The sequence below is a fragment of the Scyliorhinus torazame genome, chromosome 18 (assembly GCF_047496885.1).
Source record: "Scyliorhinus torazame isolate Kashiwa2021f chromosome 18, sScyTor2.1, whole genome shotgun sequence".
Taxonomy (NCBI): Eukaryota; Metazoa; Chordata; class Chondrichthyes; order Carcharhiniformes; family Scyliorhinidae; genus Scyliorhinus; species Scyliorhinus torazame.
This window is the reverse complement of record NC_092724.1, coordinates 31,983,798-32,009,881: the sequence shown is the minus strand read 5'-3', so window position 1 is coordinate 32,009,881 and position 26,084 is coordinate 31,983,798. Positions and strand designations below refer to the sequence as shown.

Sequence of the window (26,084 nt, the reverse complement as noted above, 5' to 3'; positions counted from 1 at the left end):
TTTGACAAACCTACTGGAGTTTCTTGTGACAAGGGTGAACCAGTGGATGTAGTATATTTGGTTTTTCAGAAAGCTTTTGATAAAATCTCCAAGTAAGAGGTCAGTGGACAAAATGAATGCGCAAGGGATTGGGGGTAATATATTGACATGGATTAAGAATTGGTTAACAGACAGGAAACAGAGCAGGAATAAATTTGTCTTTTTTGAAGTGACAGGCAGTGTTTAGTGGGGTCCCGCAGGGATCACTACTTGCGCCCCAACTGTTCACAATATACATCGATGATTTGGATGAGGGAACCAAATGTAATATTTCCAAGTTTGCTGATGACACAAAGTTTGATGGGAATGAGAGTGGTGAGGAAGATGTTAAGCGGCTTCTAAGTCATTGAATGGGCAGATACATGGCAGATGCAGTATAACCTGAATAAATGTGGAGTAATCCACTTTGGATGGAGAAATAAAATGGCAAAGTATTATTGAAATGGTAATAGATTGGGGAATGTTGAATTATAAAGGTGCCCTTGTACACCAGTCACTGAAAATAAGCCTGCAGGTACAGCAAGCAGTTTGGAAGGCAAATGGAATGTTGACCCTCATCGTAAGAGGACTTGAGGACAGGAGCAAGGATGTCTTATTGCAACTGCACAGGACTTGGTGGGACTATGCCTGGATTGCAGTTTTGGGGTGCGATTCTCCCAAAAGGGAACAAAGTCCCCAAGTGAGTGTGTTTAGCCACGTGTTACCCGGCGCTCGCAGTGCCGCGAAACACATGGCTATTCAACGTGACTCGCGTTGAATAAGGGGCCTGAACGGGAACGCGCAGCTGTGCTGCACATTGCCCCGTTTTATACAGTGGGGAGCGCCGCTCGCTGGAAGTCCCCATTGATTTAAGAGATCAGGAATGGCGTCCTCATTTCCGAGGCCCTTGCAAAATCCAAGACCTCCCCCCCCCCCCCCCCCCACCCCCACCTCCCCCCAAGCCCGAAGGCAATATGGGAGGCTAATTGATGGCAAATGAGGGACTCAACCCTCTGCTGGTAGGCCCAAATTATACAGGAAGGCCAGCAGCTTTAGCTGCAGAGGCTGATGTCAAGCAAGGTTTGTGGGGTGCCCTTTGCAGATACCCTGGGTTGATCAGAGACATCTCACTCCCAAAGGTCATTTCTACCTGTTATCCTCCTCATGGTCTCTTGAACCTGGCCCCTTACCCCCCACACCAAACCCCTGACTCTATATTTACCTGGGCTCCCCTGCATGGTGGGCTGTCTGTATTCCCAGTATGACCACCACTTCCAGTTGCAGTTTCTATGATTATAGAGCCAAAAACAGAGTGGAAATTTCGCCTTAAAGCACTTAACTCTGCTCCCAGTGTTAAACTGCTGCAGGGCAGTCGTCGAGGTTGAAGTTGGCGTGTGAGGGAACCACAGTGCTCTGTAAAATTAAGCCCATTATCTTCACTTCCCATGTCAATTCCCCTCCACCAACTTCATCCCACTCCTCGGCCACAGTCTCAGGCTGAATCAGGCTGTTCACAACCTTGATGTCCTATTTCACTCCAAATGCGGTTGCAACACTGCATCATGTCCCTTGCAAAGGCTGTCTATTTCCCCCTCCACAACTAATCAATATGACTTCAGACTGCTTGTTTTCTGCCTACATGTTATTAATGTTTTGGTGTTATTGGCATAATTGGATCACATCTGGCATTATGATTATACTAGAATAATAACCCAGTCTGTTTTACATGAGTGAAGATAAATTGGGTTTTTGGAAAATAATGCCTAATTTGTAACATTAAATGGGTTCTTTGCTGTGTGGTTTAATATAGGAGACAAAACTGATTATATGATTTTCTAATATTTTAATCAACTGTTATTTTACATTTCCTCATAGTCATTATAATCATACAAGTATCATCTGACCTAACCCTTCCTTGATACTCAATGAAAGAATGTAATTATTTTTCTGCTAATGCACTCCTAGTTCTGAATTAAAATAAGTATGGTAACATATAAATAAATCAAGGCATAAAAGGCTCAGAGCTGTGAAAAGTTTAAATAATGCTCCGTCACATATTATCCAAACACTTATTGTAGGAGTTATGTCTAATTGTTGCAACCTCTGGGAGCCATGCTGAGATGAAAAATTACAGTTGCTTGTGCATTATTGAGCAATTAGGTTAGTTATGGGTGCTTCATCATTGCTTTGCATTTTTAATTAAATTGGCAGCACATGAAGTTGCAACTGCAGGAAATCAGGGTAATGGCAGATTTATATAGGCAATAAGTTCACTGCAGGTTCGTCAATCATTAGGAATTGCTTGCTGCTGTTACTGACAGGCAGCATTAAAGGCCTTCTAATAAGACAGCTTGAGTGGGTTGCACAACATTCTGAATCAGGGTTAATAATATGCATGATTACCTATATTGAAGGACAGGGAATACCTGATGAAAAAAGAGCCTGTGCCACTTCCGTGCCAGTGTATTGTCATGCGCAATGATATTGGGTGGTGTACCCAACATCATCACGGCCGACCGTGATAATAAGTTTGGTGGACAGAAATCGTGAACCCACCCAGCCATCTTATTCCAATTCAATTAAATTGCTTATTTAAACTTATTAATGCCATAATTGACTTGAATAAAGCATGTTGGGAGCAACAAAACACTTAGAGAGTCTGAATCATGCAAAGTACGTGATCGGGTTTTTTCATAATGATAGTACTGTGGGTTAAAAGTCACCCTCAGAAGTTCAAGATGATGCATGCAGTCAGTATTTGATATTGAGAGCAATGGTTTGGGGGGATATATTTGCTATTTAGAGGCCTCATATCTTCTGCAGAAAGAGGAATTTAGATCCTCAACCGTACCTCTGCCTTTTGGTAGTGAATACATGGGAATATTGGACTCTATGGAAGATGCATCCTGCAATGAAGAGGAGATTGAGAGGGAGAGGAAGGAGGGCAGATGGTGAGGTTCAACGTGAATTGGTGATTTATGAGGGTGGCAAATCTGCGCCGGCACAAAAGAAACTGATGTAGGTATAATGCTGCAAGAACAGTAACGCAGAAGGACTTATGCTGCTAATGGGCAGAGAATAGGCAAACACCTTCAGATGTCAGTCACAGACATAAATTTTCCAGTCCTGCCTATCATGGAAATCTTGGTGGGCAAGACGCATAATTTGATGGGCAAGCAAAAGGTCATTGACTTTGGCCTGGTATTTTTGGTCCCGTAGCGGGTAGGACTGGAAAATCCCGCCCAAATGCAAGAGGAGATTTGGGCTCTCCAGAGCCACAGTAACCCCTCTTTGTGAGATTCTGGCAGGAGAGGTAACTTCCACCTGCATTGATGGTCACCCAATGCTGGTGACCATTGCGCTGAACTTCTTTGCCACTGGATCCATTCAGGCTGTCCGTGGAGACTTCAGAGGCATAATTCAGCCTGTTGCACACCACTGCACCAAGGCCTTTCGAGATGCAACGTTCCAAAGATTAGCTCAGTACACATCATTTTCAATGGACCGCAACAGTCAACTGGAAAGAGCTAGAGGCTTTTCACGATCACCGGTCTCCCCAGAGTCCAAGGAGCAATAAACTGCACTCGCATCGCCATAAAGATTCCAGCAGGCCTGTACATTCATTAACAGGAATGCCAATCACTCCTTAAACATTCAGTTGGTGTGAAAATGAAAATGAAATGAAAATCGCTTATTGTCACAAGTAGGCTTCAAATGAAGTTACTGTGAAATGCCCCTAGTCGCCACATTCCGGCGCCTGTTCGGGGAGGCTGCTACGGGAATTGAACCGTGCTGCTGGCCTGCCTTGGTCTGCTTTAAAAGCCAGCTCTTTAGCCCTGTGCTAAACCAGCCCCTCAAATCAACGAATTATGCAAGTATGTACAAGGTACCCAGGCGACTTTCGGACGATATTCCTCTGATGATGGTGTAGAGGAGGTGTTATGAATAAGAAGTAATAGTTTAAATTTACAAACCTGGTGACTGTAATTATTCGTCAGCCAAGGGCCAAAGACTTTGGGTATTTTTCTAAGAATGAATTGAATTGTGTTGCAATACCAGTCAACGGGTACAGGAAATGACTGCACACTAGCCCAGGGTGTTGCAACACCTTCCTCCGGTTGACTTTGGTGGGTGTCCTCTGCGCTGCTGAGGCCTTGATGGCCTGTCACATTAAAAGACACCTACTGAGTCACGGGAGTAGCTTCTGTCACTGTGGCAATTGAGGAGCACTGTGCCAATGGCAAAAATGCACAAGAGAGTCTGCCCCATTAGAAATGCCCTGAGAGGCTGTCTCATGGTGCCGAGGACTCGGGTTTGATCCCAGCTCCGGGTCACTGCTCTGTAGAGTTTGCACCTTCTCCACGTGTCTGCATGGGTCTCACCCCCACAACCCAAAGATATGCAGGGTAGATGAATTAACCACCCTAATTGCCCTTTAATTGGGGGGAAAAAACAATTGGGTACTGTAATTTTATGGGGGAAAAAAGAAATGCTCTGAGAGGCGTTTCCAGATGGCAGCAGCAGCTGCTGCTCATCCTCCGCCGTGAGGACTGATTTGTCCTCTCTGCCTTCCCATGTGGTCCCAAGAGGTGGCTCAGTCATAAAGCTCCAAGTCCCCCTGTCACCTTGGCTGTGATCCTCTGAGCTCAGAGCCAGGGCGATGGTCTGCAGGTCAGAGTGCATACCCACACGAGCATCAGCAATCAATTGGTTGACCCCCCCATGACAGTTAACAGTCTGTTCATGGAAGAATTATGGCATTCCGAAGAGTGGGTGATTGCAGTTGACATGGCCTGGATGGGCACCTCCAGAGGCCAGAGTATTCAACCTCTCTGGTATAGCCACCAAAGTTGCATACACCTCGTGCTGAACATCCAGCACCTGCCACCTTCACAGATGACTGTAGAGGTTCATCATCTGACTTGGCCTCTTGATCACCTCCGACTGCCTGAGGTTTGGTCCACCACACTCTTTGGCAGCTGCATGTGCAAATGTGGTGCCCACAGCAGATCGTGCTTGTCGTGTCCCAATGCATCAATTTCCATCATGGTGCTAGTGTCTGCACTGGCCTTGGTGCAGGGAGAGGATTTGATGCTGACCCATCCAAGGGTTCTTCCTTCTTCCAGGCAATTGTCAGTTCCACAAAGCTGGCAGGGTTAGCAGAAGAAGGTTCACCTGTGCAGGGCACACAGAAAAAAGTGCATTTTTTGACATTTCAGAATCTTCGTCAGGAGTGCAAGGTCATAATGTTCAGCAGCATGTGGATTATGAGGTATGACATCTCGCAACCATTATAACACACTTGTAGCAAGCTCAGTGTTTCTACCAGGGAGCCTCCCTGCCTCTCAACACAACCCACGCAAGGGCTATTAATATAAACATGCCAGGCCTCAGCCCCCTCCCCAGCCCTCCCAGCCTGTGTCTTCGATCTGGTTTCAGGCCCTTGCAATCTCACCAGCCCCAGACCTCCTTCAAATCTTGCCTCTGCTGATGGAGTGGGCCTATTCACTAGATGGCAGCAACACAGGGAGGCAGTGGTGTAGTGGCATTGTCACTGGACTAGTAATCAAATGACCCAGGGTAATGCTCTGAGGTCCTGGGTTCGAATCCCACTACGGGAGCTGGTGAAATTTGAATTTGATTTTTTTTTTTAAATCTGCGCATTGTTGATTTTTGTAAAAACCCATCTGGTTCATTAATATTTTTTAGGGACGGCTGTCATCCTTACCTGGTCTGGCTTACATGTGACTCCAGACCCACAGCAGTGTAGTTGACTCTTAAATGCCCTTGGGGATGGGCAATGAATGTTGGCCCAGCCAGCAATGCCCACATCCCATGAACGTATTTTGAAAAAAAAACATCTGCTGCGGCATGACGATTGCCAGATCGGGCACTCCACCTCCAGTCCTTTCCTTTCTTTCATATTCATCATGGGCTCACTTTTCCTGAAATGTGGTGTGAGATTTCAATGATGATTCCTCACAGAAAACTTAATTTCATCACGCCTCCAAGGTAAGAGACAACCTCATGATCTGCACATGGTTGGCAGCCAAGACGCTGTGTACCTTTCTAAAGTCAAAGCCCCCCCCCCCCCCCCCCTCCAACACAAACCCAGAACCACAGGCCGTATGCCTTCTTGACTACCTTCTCCACCTTGTTGCCCCTTTCAGTGACCTGTGGACCTTTACATCTAGATCTCTCTGACTGTCAATACTCTTGAGGGTTCTGCCATTCACTGTATATTCCCTACCTGCATTGGACCTTCCAAAATGCATTACGTCACATTTGTCCGGATTAAACTCCGCCTGCCATCTCTCCGCCCAAATCTCCAAACTATCTAAATCCTGGTGTATCCTCTGACAGTCCTCATCGCTATCTGCAATTCCACCATTTGTCTGCAAACTTACTAATCAGACTGCTACATTTTCCTCCAAATCATTTATATATACTACGAACATCAAAGGTCCCAGCACTGATCCCTGCGGAACACCACTCGTCACAGCCCTCCAATCAGAAAAGCACCCTTCCATTGCTACTCTCTACCTTCTATGACCTCGCCAGTTCTGTATCCATCTTGCCAGCTCACCCCTGTTCCCGTGTGACTTCGCCTTTTGTACCAGTCTGCCATGAGGAACCTTGTCAAAGGCCTTACTGAAGTCCATATGGACCACATCCATTGCCCTACCTGCATCAATTATCTTTGTGACCTCCTCGAAAAACTCTATCAAGTTAGTGAGAAACCACCTCCCCTTCACAAAACCGTGCTGCCTCTCGCTAATACGTCTATTTGCTTCCAAACGGGAGTAGATCCCGTCTTGAAGAATTCTCTCCAGTAAGTTCCCTACCACTGACGTAAGGCTTACCGGCCTGTAGTTCCCTGGATTATCCTTGCTACCCTTCTTAAACAAAGGAACAACATTGGTTATTCTCCAGTCCTCCGGGACATCACTTGAAGACAGTGAGGATCCAAAGATTTTTGTCAAGGCCTCAGCGATTTCCTCTCTAGCCTCCTTCAATATTCTGGGGTAGATCCCATCAGGCCCTGGGGACTTATCTACCGTAATATTTTTCAAGATGCCCAACACCTCTTCTTTTTGGATCTCAATGTGACACAGGCTATCTACACATCCTTCTCCAGACTCAACATCCACCAATTCCTTCTCTTTGGTGAATACTGATGCAAAGTATTCATTTAGTACCTCGCCCATTTCCTCTGGCTCCACACATAGATTCCCTCGCCTGTCCTTCAGTGGGCCCACCCTTTCCCTGGCTACCCTCTTGCTTTTTATGTACGTGTAAAAAGCTTTGGGATTTTCCCTAACCCTATTTGCCAATGACTTTTCGGGACCCGTTTTAGCCCTCCTGACTCCTTGCTTAAGTTCCTTCCTACTTTCCTAATATTTCACACAAACTTTGTCTGTTCTCAGCCTTCTAGCCCTGACAAAGGCCTCCTTTTTCTTTTTGACGAGGCCTACAATATCTCTCGTTATCCAAGCTTCCCGAAATTTGCCGTATTTATCCTTCTTCCGCACAGGAACATGCTGGTCCTGAATTCCTTTCAACTGACATTTGAAAGCCTCCCTCATGTCAGATGTTGATTTACTCTCAAACATCCGACCCCAATCTAGGTTCTTCAGTTCCTGCCTAATATTGTTATAATTAGCCTTCCCCCAATTTAGCACATTCACCCTATGGCCACTCTTATCCTTGTCCACCAGCACTTTAAAACTTACTGAATTGTGGTCACTGTTACCGAAATGCTCCCCTACTGAAACTTCTACCACCTGGCCGGGCTCATTCCCCAATACCAGGTCCAGTACAGCCCCTTCCCTAGTTGGACTATCTACATATTGTTTTAAGAAGCCCTCCTGGGTGCTCCTTACAAACTCTGCCCCTTCCAAGCCCTCAGCACTAAGTGAGTCCCAGTCAATATTGGGGGTTAAAGTCTCCCATCACAACAACCCTGTTGCTTTTACTCCTTTCCAAAATCTATCTACCTATCTGCTCCTCTATCTCCCGTTGGTTGTTGGGTGGCCTGTAGTAAACCCCCAACATTGTGACTGCAACCTTCTTATTCCTGATCTCTACCCATATAGCCTCGCTGCCCTCTGAGGTGTCCTCCCACAGTACAACTGTGATATTCTCCCTAACCAGTAGCGCAACTCCTCCACCCCTTTTACATACCCACTCTATCCCGCCTGAAACATCTAAATCCTGGAACGTTTAGCTGCCAATCCTGTCCTTCCCTCAACCAGGTCTCTGTAATGGCAACAACATCATAGTTCCAAGTACTAATCCAAGCTCTAAGTTCATCTGCCTTACCTGTTATATTTCTTGCATTAAAACATATGCACTTCAGGCCACCAGTCCCGCTGTTTTCAGCCACATCTCCCTGTCTGCTGTTCCTCAGAGCCATACTGGCCCTATTCCCTAGTTCTCCCTCAATTTTTTCACCTTCTGACCTATTGCTTCGGTACCCACCCCCCTGCCATACTAGTTTAAACCCACCCATGTGACACTAGCTAACCTCGCAAACCTGGTGGCATGCTTGCCTTCATTGGCCGGGGAATTGAGTATAAAAATTGGCAAGTCGTGTTGCAGCTGTATAGAACCTTAGTTAGTCCACACCTGAAGTATAGTGTTCAATTCTGGTCGCCACACTACCAGAAGGATGTAGAGGCTTTAGAGAGGGTGCAGAACAGATTTACTAGGATGTTGCCTGGTATGGAGGGCATTAGCTATGAGGAGAGGTTGAATAAACTCGGTTTGTTCTCACTGGAACGACGGAGATTGAGGGGCGACCTGATAGAGGTCTCCAAAATTATGAGGGGCATAGACAGAATGGATAGTCAGAGGCTTTTTCCCAGGGTAGAGGGGTCAATTACTAGGGGGCATAGGTTTAAGGTGCGAGGGGCAAGGTTTAGAGGAGATGTACGAGGCAAGTTTTTTACACAGAGGGTAGTGGGTGCCTGGAACTCGCTGCCGGAGGAGGTGGTGGAAGTAGGGACGATAGTGACGTTTAATGGACATCTTGACAAAGACATGAATAGGATGGAAATAGCGGGATACGGACCCCGGAAATGCAGAAGATTTTAGTTTAGACGGGCAGCATGGTCGGCACAGGCTTGGAGGGCCGAAGATCCTGTTCCTGTGCTGTACTTTTCTTTGTTCTTTGTTCACAATGACACCACAAATGCATCGGAGCCACGAACAGTGACTGGTGGAAATGCTGTCAATTTCGTGCCTTCACTGTACCTACTTTGCACAATAACATACTTAGTGAGGGTTTACTCACCCTTGCCGATCTCAGGTGGTAACTCAGCCTCTTTTTTATTGCCTCCAGTTTCGAGGCATGACTCCCATGCTGCTGACCTCCGTGACCACCCCCTCCCCCTCGAGTTAAAAAGGGAGGTTTCCCCTTCTCTTTCGCTGGTGTAAGAACCTTATATCGGGCATCTGTGGAGGAAAACATGCAAGAACTAAACAGCTGCTCAAATTTCAGACCCTAACATATGCATGATCAGATTTCATACCATCTGTGTTCACTGGCAACAATGCTGAACTCAAAGCCTCTGCAGAATTTAGCACACTTATCAGAATAATAACACTTATTTTGTAAGGGCCACGAAGAATCCAGCATGAGTTTTAAGGATACAAAATAATAACGTTTATTTACTATGACAATATATACATAACAGTAGCAGTAACTTCCCTTGCTACCTTCTCCTTCCTGCTGGTTCCTGAACTGGCCAGTTTATTTATACTAGGAGTTTCTCCGCCCCCCTCATTGGGGAAGTTCATACTCCCATAGGATTGTGGGATAGTCATTAGTCCCCAGCCAATCGTAAGTAGGCAGGTTATAACATCCCTCCCCCCAAAGTCCAAGGAATCCACCGAAGACCCTGGCGAAGGAAGGCGTTAAACTCGTTTGGCCGCAGGCCGGACGCCATTTGCATGCGGCGCTGGATCAGGCGGCGTGTAATGAGACGGAGACCGGCGCTTCCGTGATGAACGGCGCGGTTGTACATCCACGGCCTGTGGACCAGAGGATTCCCCCTCTGATGTATCCTGTGTCTCCATCTCAGAGTCAGAGTCTGCTGCCTCCGTCATGTCAGCGTCTCTATCTCCATTCGGTCCCATAACGACCTGCACAGGCTTCGAGTGAGGCACCAGTGGAAGATTTTGAGGACTACCTTCCCTTGTCTCTGGTCTTTGCGGCTGTTGAAATGAGCTCCGGGGGCGGGGAATCTTTTGAGGGGATGATCTTCTGGACCGGACGTGGTCTACATGTTTTCGCTGGAGACGACCCTGGGCTTGCACTTGGTAAGAAAAAGGGCCCGTTTGGCGAAAGATTACACCAGGAACCCATTGGGCACCACCAGCAAAATTCCGCACGAATACTGGGTCACCGGGCGCAAACTGCCGAATCGGACGATGCCGAGACAATCCCATCCTCGTCGCCAGTTTTGTAAGGGCCACGAAGAATCCAGCACGAGTTTTAAGGATACAAAATAATAACGTTTATTTACTATGACAATAAACATAACAGTAGCAGTAACTTCCCTTGCTACCTTCTCCTTCCTGCTGGTTCCTGAACTGGCCAGCTTATTTATACTAGGAGTTTCTCCGCCCCCCCCTCATTGGGGAAGTTCATACTCCCATAGGATTGTGGGATAGTCATTAGTCCCCAGCCAATCGTAAGTAGGCAGGTTATAACAACCTACCTCAAACAATGCCTGATAATCTTTCAGAAAACAACTTTCAACTTCACAAAATTGCTAGTTCTCCTGGCACTGCCTCCTTCCAGGTAATAGCCAACGATTACAGACGCCGAACCACCCACCCTGTAGCTCAGATTGGGTGGGCAAACATCATGACCTTTAAACTCACCCTGCAGCTATTAATTGGCTTATTGCCATTTTATATGGCAGGGAGCTGGAGGTAGCAATCCACCCACTTCCAGTTGCAGGTCCCGCTTACCGAAATGCGACAGCCCCACGTTTCAGTTAATTGAATAGTCGTATGCGATTAAGGGTGGGGCAGAAATTCTAGATCTGGCAATGTTAGATTTTCATGCAGGACACCAATGAAACATTTTATTCCCAATTATCTAATGGAGCTCAGTTAACTTGAGTGTTAGGAGTTGAAATGCTTTCAAGCAAGAGAAATCCCTTGTGTTGGTGAGCAAGGAATCCAGTTCCTTGCATGGGCGGAAGGTTTTAACCACTTTAATTCTCGAAATCTGTATTTGTTTTATACTTCTTGCTCATTGATTGAGAACCTTTGCTTTACATCCTTTTCCTGCAAAGTATCCAGAAGCTTTATTCTTTGGGAAAATGTATTGTGGCTATTTAGAGGCTCACTCAGTGGTGTGAAAAATCTGTTGTTGACACTCCACACTCACTATCACAGATGAGGCTTTACGTTTATTCAAAAGGTCTAACCACTGTCAACCAGAATAGACTTCATTTCAGTCCTTCATTGGAGGTGCTGCGATTGTAATAACATGGATGAGATGAACTGGGCATATTGCTTAGAGGCAATCTGGCTTGACATTGAGTTTTATTTCTCATGCGCATTTGATCTTATAGGAAATTAAAATTTTACTGAACGTTGCTTCTTGGAATGCTTATTGAAACAAGATCTTCCTCTTCTTTATGGTCAACAAATCAATTTCCAGAATTTCCTGTTTCTGTTTGTTTTCCAGTCGTTTTATCTCCGTTTCCCATGGTACATTTGAAAAATCTTTCGAGTTGATTTGAAATGAATTGCTACAACAAAAAATATTTATCAGAATAAAAATTGAAACTTTGAATGTTCCCTTGAATACTGAAATTGATAATTAGAATCAATCTTTGATATCTACAGTGGTCTGTGCTCAAGGTCTGCAAGCCAAAGATAAAACTGGCTCAAGTGATCCTTATGTCACAGTCCAAGTTGGGAAGACCAAGAAGCGTACCAAAACCATCTACGGGAACCTTAACCCGATCTGGGAGGAAAACTTCAATTTGTAAGTTACTTTGTATTTCATGTATGCATTTTATTTTCATATTTGTTCCAATATATGTAAATTTAACATCCAAAACTGATCAGCGTCTTCCTCCAAACACTTACAAAAAATTGATGTTGGCACATGAAAATACACGATTTTGCATTCTATCGTTGCCACCTAGCCTGTTGAACACATTTTCCATCGCTATGTTCAAATTTCTTCATTCTAGTTTCTCGAGTGTCTTGGTTAAAGTTGCTAGTGACCTTCTATAAAACTATGACTGTAGTACATTACCCATTATCCTTCCTAATCTCTGTTCAGTATTCTACTCTCTGCAATGTTATGACCATGGGCATCATTCTCCGACCCCCCCGCCGGGTCGGAGAATGGGCGTTGGCCGTCGTGAATCCCGTCCCCGCCGAAGTCTCCGGTACCGGAGATTGGGCGGGGGCGGGAATCGGGCCGCGCTGGTTGGCGGGACTCCCCGCTCAATTCTCCGGCCCGGTTGGGCCGAAGTCCCGCACAGAAATTGCCTGTCCCGCCAGCGTAAATCAAAGCTGGTATTTACCGGCGGGGGCTGGCGGCGTGGGCGGGCTCCGGGGTCCTGGGGGGGGCGCGGGGCGATCTGACCCCGGGGGGTGCCCCCACGGTGGCCCGGCCCGCGATCGGGGCCCACTGATCCGCTGGCGGGCCTGTGCCTTGGGGGCACTCTTTCCCTTCCGCCTCCGCCACGGCCTCCACCATGGTGGAGGCGGAAGAGACTCTCCCCACTGCGCATGCGCGGGAAACTGTCGGCGGCCGCTGACGCCTCCGCGCATGCGCCGCATTTCCGCGCCAGCTGGCGGGGCACCAAACGCCATTTCCGCCAGCTGGCGGGGCAACAAACGCCATTTCCGCCAGCTGGCGGGGCGGAATTCACTCCGGCGCCGGCCTAGCCCCTCAATGTTGGGGCTCGGCCCCCAAAGTTGCGGAGCATTCCGCACCTTTGGGCCGGCGCGATGCCCGTCTGATTGCCCGTCCGTTTTTGGCGTCAGTCGGCGGACATCGCGCCGTTGGGGGAGAATTTCACCCCATGTGTGGAGGGGTGAAATTACTTCCCTATTTTCCCATTCCAGATTTGACCTTAAATGGGTTTTTTGTTGTTGAGTATTCAGAGATGGTGTGCTTTGCCAACTCTACAAGAGTCCCACTATTTATGTGTGAGGTTACTTAGACAGGTTATCTTTGGTTAGCCAAAGAGCAAGGTAAGGTTATTGAAATTATTTCCTGAGCTAATGAAAAAGTTAAAATGCAACCATTCAAACAGTCACACACATTCTTTTGGGCCCACACACAGAAGCACGGAGGGAAGAATAAGAGGATAGGCTTTTGTGATTTTTTTTTTTTAACAGTTCATGAAAAATTAAACAGAGGTGCATCCAGTTAACTATTCCTTGACTGATCTCGATGTGGTGGTTCCACACTGTGGCCATTTTGTTCAGGTGTCTTCCTGGATGTTATATGCAGCAGATTTCCTCTCAAGAGTAGTTACTTTGCAAATCGACACAGCACTTCCAAGAGAGAGATAGAGAGGACACGCAATAACAATCAGCCTGTTCGGTACAGAATAGTTTTTTGTTTCTCTCTGGTATAGGATCCTTTTTTTTTTTTTGAAAATCTTTTTTTTTCAAGTATATTTTACTGACATTTTTCAAACAGAGATTTTCCGTTTTTACAACATAATAAAGGAATATGCATTAAACGTTATTTAAATAATATATTAAACTAACGACAAATGAAAAAAGAGATGAACAAAAAGCAAATATCAACAACTGGCAAAAAAACAAAAACAAACACAGGCTAATACCCCCCCCCCTCCCCCCTGGGTTGCTGCTGCTGTCCTTTCTGTTTTTCCATTATCGTTCCGCGGGATAGTCAAGGAACGGTTGCCACCGCCTGGTGAACCCCTGAGCCAATCCTCTTAACGCATATTTTATTCGCTCCAGTCTTATGAACCCTGCCATGTCGTTTATCCAGGCCTCCAAGCCCGGGGGCTTCGCTTCTTTCCACATAAGTAGAATCCTACGCCGGGCTACTAGGGACGCAAAGGCAGTTCTTCTGCAACCCCAAATATAGCTAACTCCCAGCTTGGTTTGACCCGGACCCCCACCACCTTTGAGACCACTCTTGCCACACCCTCCCGGAACTCGTGCAGTGCCGGACACGACCAGAAGATGTGGGTGTGGTTCGCCGAGCTTCCCGAGCACCTCCCACACCTATCCTCCACCCCAAAAAACCTGCTCAGTCTTGCTCCCGTCATATGCGCCCTGTGTAGAACCTTAAATTGAATCAGGCTAAGCCTGGCACATGAGGACAAGGAATTTACCCTGCTTAGGGCATCTGCCCACAACCCCTCCTCAATCTCTTCCCCCAACTCCTCTTCCCATTTTCCCTTCAGCTCCTCTACCATCGTCTCCCCCTCGTCTCTCATCTCCCTGTATATTTCCGACACTTTACCTTCTCCAACCCATGCCCCCGAAATCACTCTATCCTGGATCCCTTGCGTCGGGAGTTGCGGAAATTCCCTCACCTGTGGCTTTTAAATGCCCTCACTTGCATGTATCGGAAAGCATTCCCTGGTGGCAACTTATATTTTTCTTCCAATGCTCCCAAACTCGCAAACATCCCGTCCACAAACAGGTCCTTCAGCTTCCTAATTCCTGCTCGCTGCCAACATTGAAATCCCCCATCTATCCTCCCCGGGACGAACCTGTGGTTATTCCTTATCGGGGACCACACCGAGGCACCCGTCACTCCCCTGTGTCGTCTCCACTGCCCCCAGATCTTCAAGGTCGCCACCACCACTGGGTTTGTGGTGTACCTTTTCGGGGAGAACGGTAGCGGCGCCATCGCCAGCGCTTTCAGGCTTGTTCCCTTACAGGACGCCATCTCCAGCCTTTTCGACGCCGCACCTTCCTCTTCCCTCATCCACTTACGGACCATCGACACATTGGCGGCCCAATTGTAGTCACCCAGACTCGGCAGTGCCAATCCCCCTCTGTCCCTACTGCGCTGCAGGAACTTGAAAATCTTTTTATTGGCGTTTCTCATATTTATAAACAGTTGTTGCTTATATACATTAAATTTTTGTTGCCCGTGCTAATTTGCTTTATTTTACTGAGAGGTTTGTTTTGTCCTTCATTTGACTAACTGCGTACATTTTGCCGCCCTCTGGATCGGTCTATGATAGTGTGCTTTCTGGGACCCCGGGGTACCCTACTGTCTCTTTACGAAGGAAGTGCTTTATTTGGAGGTGGCTCAATTCCTGTCCTTTTGCTAGATTCTACTTCCTCGTCAGATCATCCAGTGTCACCATTCTGCACCCTACGTAGAAGTCTCCGACTGTCAGTGTGCCCCTGTCCCGCCTCCATCTTTTGAAGGTGGTATCTAGCATGGCTGGGGGGAATCTGTGATTGCCGCAAATGGGAGCCATAGGGGACATTTTGGTTATCCCGAAGTGCTGTCTCAAATGGGTCCACGTTCTCAGCGTGGCCGCTGCCACTTGCTGGCTCGTTGTGCACCTTGTTGAGGATGGGAGTGCTGCTGTGGCCAGGGCCCAGAGGGTTGTTCCTTTACAGGATGCCTCCTCCATTTGTATCCAATCTGTGTTGGGTTCTTGTACCCATCCCCTCACTCTTCCTGCCGTTGCTGCCCAGTGGTAGTATTGTAGGTTCGGTTGAGCCAGGCCCCCTCTGACTTTCCCTCTTTGCAGTGTCGGTTTGGGAATTCTCGGGATCTTACCCCCCCCCCCCTTCAGCTCTGTCCTTCCCCCTTTTGGGTACACTGGGAATGCCTCGCTTTTACCCAGGTTACGTTTGTAGCCCGAGAAGGTTCCAAACTCTTTCAGTATTTGCAGTATTGTCTTCAGTCCCTCCTGTGGCTTTGAGACATAGAGAAGAAGGTTGTCTTGTTATGCTCTAGGCGTAGCATAAGTGCTTCCTTGTGGTGCACTTGACAATGGAAGGTTCAGACGTGGAGATAACTTTAGCACGTTTATTAAACTATTTACACTTCTCCTACTCGGGTTCGCCACCACTGTTAATCCTTCTATAGCTACTCAGACTGACTAACCAGTCTGCTACAATCCACGTGGTGGGTGTAATACTGAATCAACCCTGTGTCTCCATGGGAAAGAGGAAGATCATGTGTGTTGTGTCCTTTATATATGCGTTGGTGTAATGCCCTCCTGTGGTCGGGTGTCACCCCTGTGTGTATCGTGAATGCCCATTGGTCGTGTACTATCTAACTGTTCTATTGGTTGAGTGTCTGTGTGTCATGTCTCTGGTGCTCCCTCTAGTGTCTAGCTAGTCTACATGTATTTACATTAACCCCTTGTGTCTTTACAGTGATGCATATCACCACAAAGGTCATCTGCATAGAGTGAGACTCTGGGCTCTCTGTCTCCTCTCCGGATTCCTTTCCAGCTTTTTGCGTCCCGCAGGGCTATCGCCAGGGGTTTGATCGCTAACACGAACAAGAGTCTTGTTCCTCTTTGTAGCTGGACGTATTCAGAGCTGGTGGTGTTAGTTCGGACACCCGCTTTGGGAGTGTTGTACAGGAGCCTGACCCAGGCGGTGAATCCTGCTCCTAGCCCAAACCGTTCCAGTACCTCGAGGAGGTAGTTCCATTCGACTCGGGGGGGGGGGGGGGGGGTGTCATTATCACATTCAGCAGCCGCCTGATGTTCGCTGTGAGCTGCCTACCCTTGACAAAGCCTGTTTGGTCCTCTGCGACCACCTCTGGTATTCAGCCCTCCAGCCTTTTGGCCACGACCTTTGCGAGTATTTTCGCATCCACATTCAGTAGTGAAATGGGTCTGTATGATCCACATTCGTCAGGTCTTTTTGGGTATCAGTGAGATTGTCGCCTGCGCTAGCGTTGGGGGCAGGGTGCCCCCTGCCAGTGAGTCCGCGAACATGTCCCTTAGATGTGGGGCCAGGAATGGTGCAAATTTTTTGTAGAAGTCCGGCGGGAACCCATCGGGTCCCGGTGCCTTCCCGGCCTGCATGGAGCTGATGCTCTCCATGATTTCTCTCAGGTCTATTGGTGTTTCCAGCCCCCCCCCCCCCCCCGTCTGTCTTCCCTCACCACTGTCTAGGAACTGTTTCATTCCCGCAACCCCATCGGGGGGGCTCGGAGGTGTACAGGCCCCGGTAGAAGGTCTCGAATGCCCGACTGACCTCCTTTGGCTCTGTTACCAATCTGTCTCTGCTATCCTTAACCTGCGCTATTTCCCTCATGGCTGCCTGCTTTCTCAGTTGGTGAGCCAATAGGTGGCCAGCCTTGTCTCCGTGTTCGTAGAAGGTCCCCCATGTCTGGCGGAGTTACTACACTGCATTCCTAGTGGATAGCAGGTTAAAGTCCATTTGCAGCTTTTTCCTCTCCGCCAGCAGCTCTACGGTCGGTGCCTCGGAGTATTTTCTATCGACTTCCGGAATGGATTCCACTAGCTGTTGTCTGGCCACCCTCTCTTCCCTATCTCTACTTGCCTTGTAAGCTATGATCTCTCCTCTGATCACGGCCTTCAGTGCCTCCCAAAACGTGGAGGGTGAGACCTCCCCATTTTGGTTGTTACAAACTTAATCGCCTATGGCCTGCGATTATGTTTTGGCAGAGAGCCTTGTCGGCCAGGAGGTACATGTCCAGCACCCATGTGGGGCATTGGGCCCGGCCTGTCTCCAACCTCACATCCATATAGTGTGGAGCGCGGCCGGAGACAACGATCGTGGAATTGTCCGTTCCCGTAATCCCTGGAAGCACCGATTTCTCCACTGCAAAGAAGTCGATATGGGTGCACCTGCGAAAAGAAAGAGAACTCCTTTTTGATGTGTCAAGCAGGTTGGTTCGATGTGGACTGCACTCGATGCAGGGAAGTTAGAAACAGAAGTCTAACACAGGAAAAGATCCAACACTGTTTTATTCAACTAGATGAACTGCTGTACATATTCCGCTGTGGGTTGACACTATACTGATCTGACTAGTGACCTTGTAGTAGCCTGACCAGACTTACTAGCTACCGTATGATGTTTGTGCTTGCTAGCTCGTGGACTCTGACTGTGTCAGTAGCTGGGCCCCGAGAGAGCGAGAAACCTGGTGCCCTCTGGCTTTATAATGGTAGTGTCCTGTCTGGTGATTGGCTGTGCTGTGTTGTATGCTTACTGGTCATCCTATGTGTCAATCACTGCCTGTCTGCATCTCATTATATACATGAGTGGATATTATGACATCTCTCCCCTTTTTTTGAGTTAAATAAATACTGAGGTATGTATATATATATATGTGCCTGACTATATACGAACGGTGATTGAACAAACGTATATACATGGGAAGGTGTCGATAGTGCAGATACATGGCAAACTAAGCAATATTTACAAGAGTTAAGTCGATGGATTCAGTTACAAATATTTACAAAAGTTAAGTCTACAGATTCAGTCTTTGTGGCGGGCGACGAATTCTTGTTGATCGCCTCAGAGGTGGATCAGGAGCCGCCTGCACATGGAGAGGTGAGATCGCTGCCATTGCGGTGGTCGCGTGGGCCGGCAGGATCGCTGGCAGATCGGTGGAAGAATGCTTGGTCGGGCCCGGATGGTGTCGAGGTCGGATTGTGAGATGAGGTTCGCAGACGCGCTGGGGTCCAGTTTAAATCGGATGCGAGGCTTGTTAACTGTGAGGGCAGCACACCACTTGTCGTCGGGATCCACACTGAGGATCAAGAGGCGTTGCGCAGGTGTGGTGGAGGCCAGCTCATGTGTGGTTATGATGCCCATCCGATATGGAGACTGGGGGCAGTCAGCATCAGGGTCCGTTGGGCTGTCGGGATCAGAATTTGGCATGCCTTGTATTGAGTGGATACTTCTGTGCCGCAGCTGCGATCGCTGGTTGCTGAGCAGTGGAGCGGATCTGCAGAAGGCTGCGTAGTGGCCCAGCTTGCCACACTGGAGACATCGGCGTCCTCTTGCCGGACATTGCCGCTTTAAGTGGGCGGAGCCACAATTCAGACACGTCATGACGCTGACATCAGCGCGATCCGTGCGCCATCGCGCATGCGCAGTGCGGTCGGCCGACGTACGCACCTGCGCAGTCGGATTTTCGGTCTCGTCGTCCACTCGGTCGTGGCGCGCATGCGCAGGGATCCGAGAAAGGCGCGCGAAACCGCCACTCTCCTCGATGCTCAGGCCCTGCATCTGTGCAATGGCTTGCACCCTTTCTGCCTCGTGGGAGTCCAACTTTGCAGTTTCTGCTGCCCTGATGTGGGAGTAACGATTCTTGGCATGCTCATGGACAGCGCACGTCTCGATAGCGAAAGAGAGGGTCAACTGTTTGATTTTAAGGAGCTGCTGCCGCAGGGAGTCGGAACGGTCCGCGAAAACGATCTGATCCCGGATCATGGAATCAGCCGTCGAGTCATAGTTACATGATTGCGCTAGGATGCGGAGATGGGTCAAGAAGGACTGAAAAGGTTCACCCTTACCCTGAAGCCTCTGCTGGAAGATGTACCGTTCATAGCTCTCATTCACCTCAATGTCGCAGTGGCTGTCGAACTTCAGCAGGACTGTTTTGAATTTTGTTTTGTCTTCGCCGTCAGCGAACGTAAGCGAATTGTAGATATGGATGGCGTGGTCCCCCGCAGTGGAGAGAAATAGCGCGATCTTCCTGACATCCCATGTTGCCTTGAGGTCGGAGGCCTCGATGTACAAGAGGAACTTTTGCTTGAAGATTTTCCAGTTGGCGCCAAGGTTGCCGGAGATGTGGAATTGAGGAGGAGGCTGGATGTTTTCCATTTCGCTGGATGGCTGCTTGCTGGTCGATGCTGATTCACTTGAGGTAGGTCCGTCAAGATCAATATCACTCTGGAACCATGATGTGTTAGGCAGGTTGGTTCGATGTGGACTGCACTCCATATAGGTAAGTTAGAAACAGACGTCTAACACAGGAGAAGATCCAACGCTGTTTTATTCAACTAGATGAACTGCTGTACACATTCAGCTGTGGGTCGACACTATGCTGATCTGACTAGTGACCTTGTAGTAGCCTGACCAAACTTACTGCATGGTGTTTGTGCTTGCTAGCTCGTGCACTCTGACTGTCTCAGTAGCTGGGTCCCGAGAGAGCGGGAAACCTGGTGCCCTCTGGCTTTATAGTGGTAGTGTCCTGTCTGGTAATTGGCTGTGCTGTGTTGTATGCTTACTGGTCATCCTATGTGTCAATCACTGCCTGTCTGCATCTCATTATATACATGAGTGGATATTATGACACTTTTCTCCCGGGTGCAGGAACCTCCATGGGTCCATCTGTTCCATGAAGGCCCCTAGCTCCCAAGCCATGCCAGACTTTTTCCCCGTTCTGGGGTTTGAGCAGTCAGTCAGTGGGTCCAGCACGCAGTTAAACTCGCCCCCCCATAATCAGCCGGTGTGTGTCAAGGTCGGGGATTTCCGCCATGGTCTTCTTTATGAATTCTGAGTCATCCCAGTTGGGAGCATACACATTTACCAGTACGACCGGTGCCCCTTCCAGGACACCGCTGATCATGACGTACCTCGTACCTTCCCCCTGGGTCCGTAAATGTCTTGGTTCCCGTAATCCTTGTCCTTTTGCTAATTAATATTGCTACGCCCCTAGCCCTCGTCCCGTAGCATGAGTGGTACATCTGTCCCACCCACTCCTTCCTTACCAGCAGTCGGTCCTTCTCCCTCAGGTGCATCTCTTGTAGATAGATTATGTCTGCTTTTAGGCTTCTTAGGTGGGCGAACACTCTGGGTCTTTTCACTGGGCCGTTGAGTCCCCTTACATTCCAGGTAACAATTGTGATGGGGGGTTTCTGACCCCCCGGTCCTGTGGGATCATCCATACTTACCTGGTGAACGCGCCCCTGCACTCTGGAGTTTCCCTTTGCTAGGGGCCGTCCAAAATGGCCAGGGTCGCCGCTCTCACCATGGGGTCGGGCCCCTGCACTCCGGAGTTTCCCTTTGCTAGGGGCTGTCCAAAATGGCCAGGGTCACCGCTCTCACCATGGGGTCGGGCCCCTGCACTCCGGAGTTTCCCTTTGCTAGGGGCCGTCCAAAATGGCCAGGGTCACCGCTCTCACCATGGGGTCGGGCCCCAGCGCTCAGGGGTTTCCCTTTGCCCAGTGGGCACCCAATGTTGCCACCAGCTGTGTGTACGCCACGTGGGTGCGCTCCAGAGTCCCCCTCCGCCCTGATGCCGTCTCGAGTGGCTGTTTGCGGCACCCTCTTGGTTCCTCGCCCTGCTCCATGCCCGCCGAGGGCTATGTCTGTACTGCTTCACTATCTCACCTTTCTCTTTGCTTCTCTTTTGTTCTGCGTTCTCCCCAGACTCCTCTCCACCCCACCAAGCCCCTGACCCTTTGTCGCCCCCCTGCGTTCTCCCCCCATTCTGCCCCCCCTCCCCTCCTTGTGCCAGGCGCTCCCCCTCCCCTGAAAGGCGTGCAGTGGCTCTCCTTTCTTCCTGCCCTCCCGTGCTGGCCCTCCTCGCTAGTACGGTGGCCCTCCTCCCAGTATTCGGCCAGTTCTGGCCCTGTTTAACCTTTCTCCTACTGGCCTTTGTCTCACCCTCCTGTTTGCTTTTCTCACTCTCCTTTCCCTCGCTCCACTCCCTCCCCTATTGCTTTGAGAGAGGACATAAGCTCTGAAACGAGGCAGCACAGTCCCATGCAAGGCATAAAACACGTGCAGAGTTCATGAGTCTATTGTCCTTGTTTGCGGTCTGTCCTCCGCTCTTTGTTCTGGTTATCCCTTCCTTTTCCGTCCCCATGTCTTTCATTGCGGTTGCGTGTGCTCCTCCCCCAGTTTGTTCACTCTAACAAACTCATCAGCCGCCGTTGGGGTGTTAAAACACTGCTCTTTCCCTTCAAATGTTACCCAGAGTTTGGCCGGGAATAACATCCCAAATTTTACCTTGCTTTTGTGCAGTGCTGATTTCGCCTTGTTGAATTCAGCCCTTTTTTTGGCAGGTCCGCCCCAATGTCCTGATACACCCTTATGGTCTTCCATTCCCAAGTGCTCTGTTTCATTTGCCGGGCCCACTTCAGGATTCTCTCCCTGTCTTGGAACCGGTGTAGCCTTGCAATAATTGCTCTGGGCTGGTTTCCGGCTTTGGGCTTGGGTCGGAGCGACCTGTGTGCCCTGTCTATTTCCGGTGGGTTTGGGAATACCTCCTTTCCCACTAGCTTGCCCATCATTTGGGTGATGTAGCCTGTTGGGTCTCTGCCCTCTATCCCCTATGGCAGACCCACTATTTTAATATTCTGCTGTCTGGACCTATTTTCCTGGTTCTCCACTTTCCCTCTTAGGTTCCTCTGGGCCATTACTAACCTTTTGACCTCGGCTTTTAGGATTATCACCCTGTCGCTCTGGTCCGAGGCGACCCTCTCCAACTCCAGAATCGGTTTTTTCTGTGCCTTCACTTCCCTTTCCAGGCCGGGAAGGGTCTGCTGCCTTTTGTGCGTCATTTTGGAGCTTCGACCAGAGCGCCTCCTTTATGCTGGTCGCTGTGTCCTGCTCACTCTCCGCTGCTTGGTCCACCATCATTTTTCCTTTCAGACTCGTCTGTACCTCCGTCTCGTATTGTGGGGCCGGCTGCCTGCTCGTCCGCCGCTCATGCGCATTTCCCTCGCTGCTGCTGCCGCTTGCGTCTCACTTTCCCTTCGCTTTGGTGTTTTTCTTTCCTCCAGCCATCTGTCTGTCTCTCTCTCTTTCCCCGCTGCTGTTCCTTACCCTGAGGTTGCTCTTCCTTTCTCCTCTGCTCTCGCTGAGTCTGCCTCGCGCTTCAGGTTTCCTTTCTTTTGTTGGGGGGGGGGGGTGCGGGTTGTTGTGGTTGGTTCCCTTTCTCCTTTTGTGAGGGCCACGAAGAATCCAGCACGAGTTGAAGGATAGAAAGAAATAACATTTATTTTCAATAACATATATATATATATATATATATATATATATAACAGCAGCAGCCGCAACTCCCTTGCTGCTCACTCCTCTCTAGCCAAACTGACCAGCTCTATTTATGCAGAGAATCTGCTAATGATTTCTCCGCCCCCTTCATTGGGGAAGCTCATACTCCCTAAAGATTGTGGGATTGCCATTAGAGTAAGCAGGCAGCTTATAACACTCCCTTCCTTCCTTTCTCTCTTTCCTTGTCTCTTTATTGATTTACCGATTTATTTTTCCCCCTTCTCTTTTTTTTCCCCTTCCTTCGCACTTCTCAGGAGGGTTCGAGAGAGAAGTGTCCTGGTGCGGACGGGAGCCCCTCTTTGTCTCCCCGCTCACCACGTGGTCGCTGCCAGTCCGTGGGTGTTCTCTCTCTTTCTTTCTCTCCTGGTCGTTGGCCCCGCTGGCTCCACTCCCGAGCGCTTGCGTGTGTCTCTGACTTGGCGGCGTGTCATGGCGGTCTGGGCAGCCGCTTCTCTTCTGCCGCCCACGCTCCTGCTGTGGTGGGGGGGTGCTCGGTCGGGCAGGCTCGCAGGCATGCGCTCTTAGGTGCTAGTTCTTTTCGGGGGCGTGACTCTCCTTGGCCGCTTCTGAGTCCCCGGCTCCGGTTCCTCCCGCACCTTTTTTTTTTTCAAAAGTTCTCCGGCTCCCCTCGCACACTTTTTATTTCTCCCACGGGCCTCAGCTTACTGTTGGTCCGGTCCCTTGCGGCTTTTTCCTTCCTGCTCATAACTTCGGGGGAGCGCTGCGTGGGTTCTTTCTTTTTTCTTTATATAAGGATACCAAGAATAAAAAATACCCCCGGGACTAAACAAACAAAAAAAAACGCTGAACGTTTAGTCCTTTAGCGGGAGCTGCCCCGTGCACATCTTCCCCCTACAGAGCTCTACCGGAAGTCCCTGGTATAGGGTTCTTAAGGTACTTCACTGAGTGCATACATCAGAGAAATTATATTAGCTGTTTCAGAATAGGTAATTGCATATTGATATCTCATCTCGGATATGTTCGAAAAGTCTCAGGATAGCATGAATTGACAAAGGATGGGGTCTTTCACACTCCCGAGGTTGTTGAGTATCTGGCTTCATCCCATTTGATGGAATGTGAAATTTTGTGTATTGTAGCAGTCTGGGCAGCTTTGTCATTGTCCATAGAGGGTCCATGTTTTTAAATAAAAAAATTAAAAATCCGCATTGCGCCCAGCATATCTCCCGCTATTCCCGGAGACCCCCTAAACTGAGATCTCACAGGGTGCTGAATGAAACACGATGCTTCTAGCCACAGCACCGGACGCAATCTGCTTCACACCATCGCTGGGCGTGAATTAGATTTGCATATTTAAATGAGCATTTACATTTATTTAGTACCCTGCTTTGATGCAAACCACAACATTTATAAACACTTGCTATGATTGAAAGCACTTCACCACATCAGTTAAGTGCTTTCTGCTGAGAAGAAAGACGAAGTGAAAGCCCTTATCGTCTAGATATTTATAAACATTGTGGCGAGCTTCACAGCAGGGTGCCTGAGATGCTTTCAACCATGAAGAGAAATGGCAATAAATAATCCAGACACCTGACTGTCTGGAAGCTATTGCCCTGTCAATTAGAGCCTACTAAATGCTATTTAACTTTAAAAGTGAATAGAAGCCTTGCAGATCAAAGAATCTGAGGGAGTTTAAATCTTTGTGATGTGTTTTGACTTTCTATGAAATAACAGCTGCTGCTGTCAACACTTCTGTCTGAGGCAGCAGGTGTAAGGGACTGGAAAGACAAAAAGCAGATATTTTTCACTGCTTCTGCCTGGACTGTTTTTTAGCTCTCAGGTAGGAGTGACTGATGGGAGGGGTGGGAGTGGTCTCTGATATGGGGGTGGTCTTTGATATTGGGGGTCTCTGATATGGGTGAGTCTCTGATATGGGTGTCTTTGATGGGGGGGGTCTCTTTTGGGGGTCTGATGGGTGGGAAGGGTGATTGGGTCACCCTCATGCATGTGTGCATGCTGTGAGGATGTGACCCATAATTCCCATTGTGTTGAGGTTGTGGATGCTCCTAGTTGCCTGCGGGGGTTAGGGGGGGGAGGTAGAATTTGCATTGTGGCGGGACGCCGGATCACCCGCTCAAAATTGCAGCCCGACAGCAGGATTCCAACCAGAACCCAACCGGCTCCCCACCATGCATACGTTTGCATGGCAAAAGAGGGTGAATCGCTATTGGCCGATTCTTCTCCGGCGGACTACTTAGTCTCCCAAACGGAGAATCCTGCCCTTTTTTTCTCTCTGCCGATTCTGTGAGACTTTGGGTATTTCCAGGTATTTTCTGTTTTAATTTCAGATTTAAAAACTATTTTGACTGTTTCTTCGCTGTTTCATACACTTACATTCAGAGCTTGATGTGCTCATGCATCTAGGCCAACTTTGTTCCATAACACCTATTCATCCTAAATTATACACATTACCTTAACATATAAACTCAGTTAATTTGTTGAAAATTCATACTTTCATCTATTTGAAAATGTTAAAAAGCAGAGTAAGTTGAACAGAGAACTTTGTTGATTCAGAAAATAACAATTGTTTCACTTCAGTGAATGTCACAATTCATCTGACCGAATTAAAGTACGAGTGTGGGATGAAGATGATGATATCAAATCACGAGTAAAACAAAGGTTTAAGCGGGAATCCGATGATTTTTTGGGACAGACCATCATTGAAGTTCGAACTCTAAGTGGAGAGATGGACGTCTGGTATAACCTAGGTATGTGCCAATGTTTAGCTTTCCCCATTAGATATTTGCTCTGGCTGTTCTGTATTGCCTCTAGACATGTCTTAGTGGATAATAATTTGCAATGTGACAATGCCCACACAAAAGTGCAAGTCGCCCAGAAGATCTGTCATACTAAGCCCCAAAGTGCTATGTAGAGCAGCGTGATGATGGACATGCAAAAATGAACACCTCAGACCAACCTCGACCTTTCCCATTGAATTAGGACATGATGAGATGACTAACAATCAGAATATAACAGTCATGGAAATAGCATCAACACATTCTCAATATAATTTTTTAAGTGGTGCAGAATGCATTTTGCAGACCTCCGAGTTATGC

The 26,084-nt window shown here is 48.4% G+C and overlaps 2 protein-coding genes across 2 annotated transcripts in view; one reads left to right on the top strand and one right to left on the bottom strand.

Annotated features, from left to right (window-relative positions):
* The window catches only part of LOC140395097 (protein unc-13 homolog A-like), a 522,914-nt gene that overhangs the window by 360,016 nt on the left and 136,814 nt on the right, over positions 1-26,084 (top strand). Inside the window, exons 19-20 of the mRNA XM_072482511.1 lie at positions 11,887-12,028; positions 25,567-25,736. Coding sequence (XP_072338612.1) covers positions 11,887-12,028; positions 25,567-25,736 — 312 coding nt within the window. The remainder of the gene's footprint in view (positions 1-11,886; positions 12,029-25,566; positions 25,737-26,084) is intronic.
* LOC140395096 (uncharacterized) lies at positions 17,949-22,958 on the bottom strand. The gene is made up of 2 exons (XM_072482510.1): positions 22,381-22,958; positions 17,949-19,973 (listed from the first exon to the last, which is right to left on the bottom strand). The coding sequence occupies exon 2, from the start codon at positions 19,948-19,950 to the stop codon at positions 18,517-18,519; it is 1,434 nt and encodes a 477-aa protein (XP_072338611.1). The 5' UTR covers positions 19,951-19,973; positions 22,381-22,958; the 3' UTR covers positions 17,949-18,516.

Bases quoted from the DNA above. Each gene is read 5' to 3' on its own strand.
- LOC140395096 (XM_072482510.1), bottom strand. From the start codon at position 19,950: ATGGAGTGCAGTCCACATCGAACCAACCTGCCTAACACATCATGGTTC.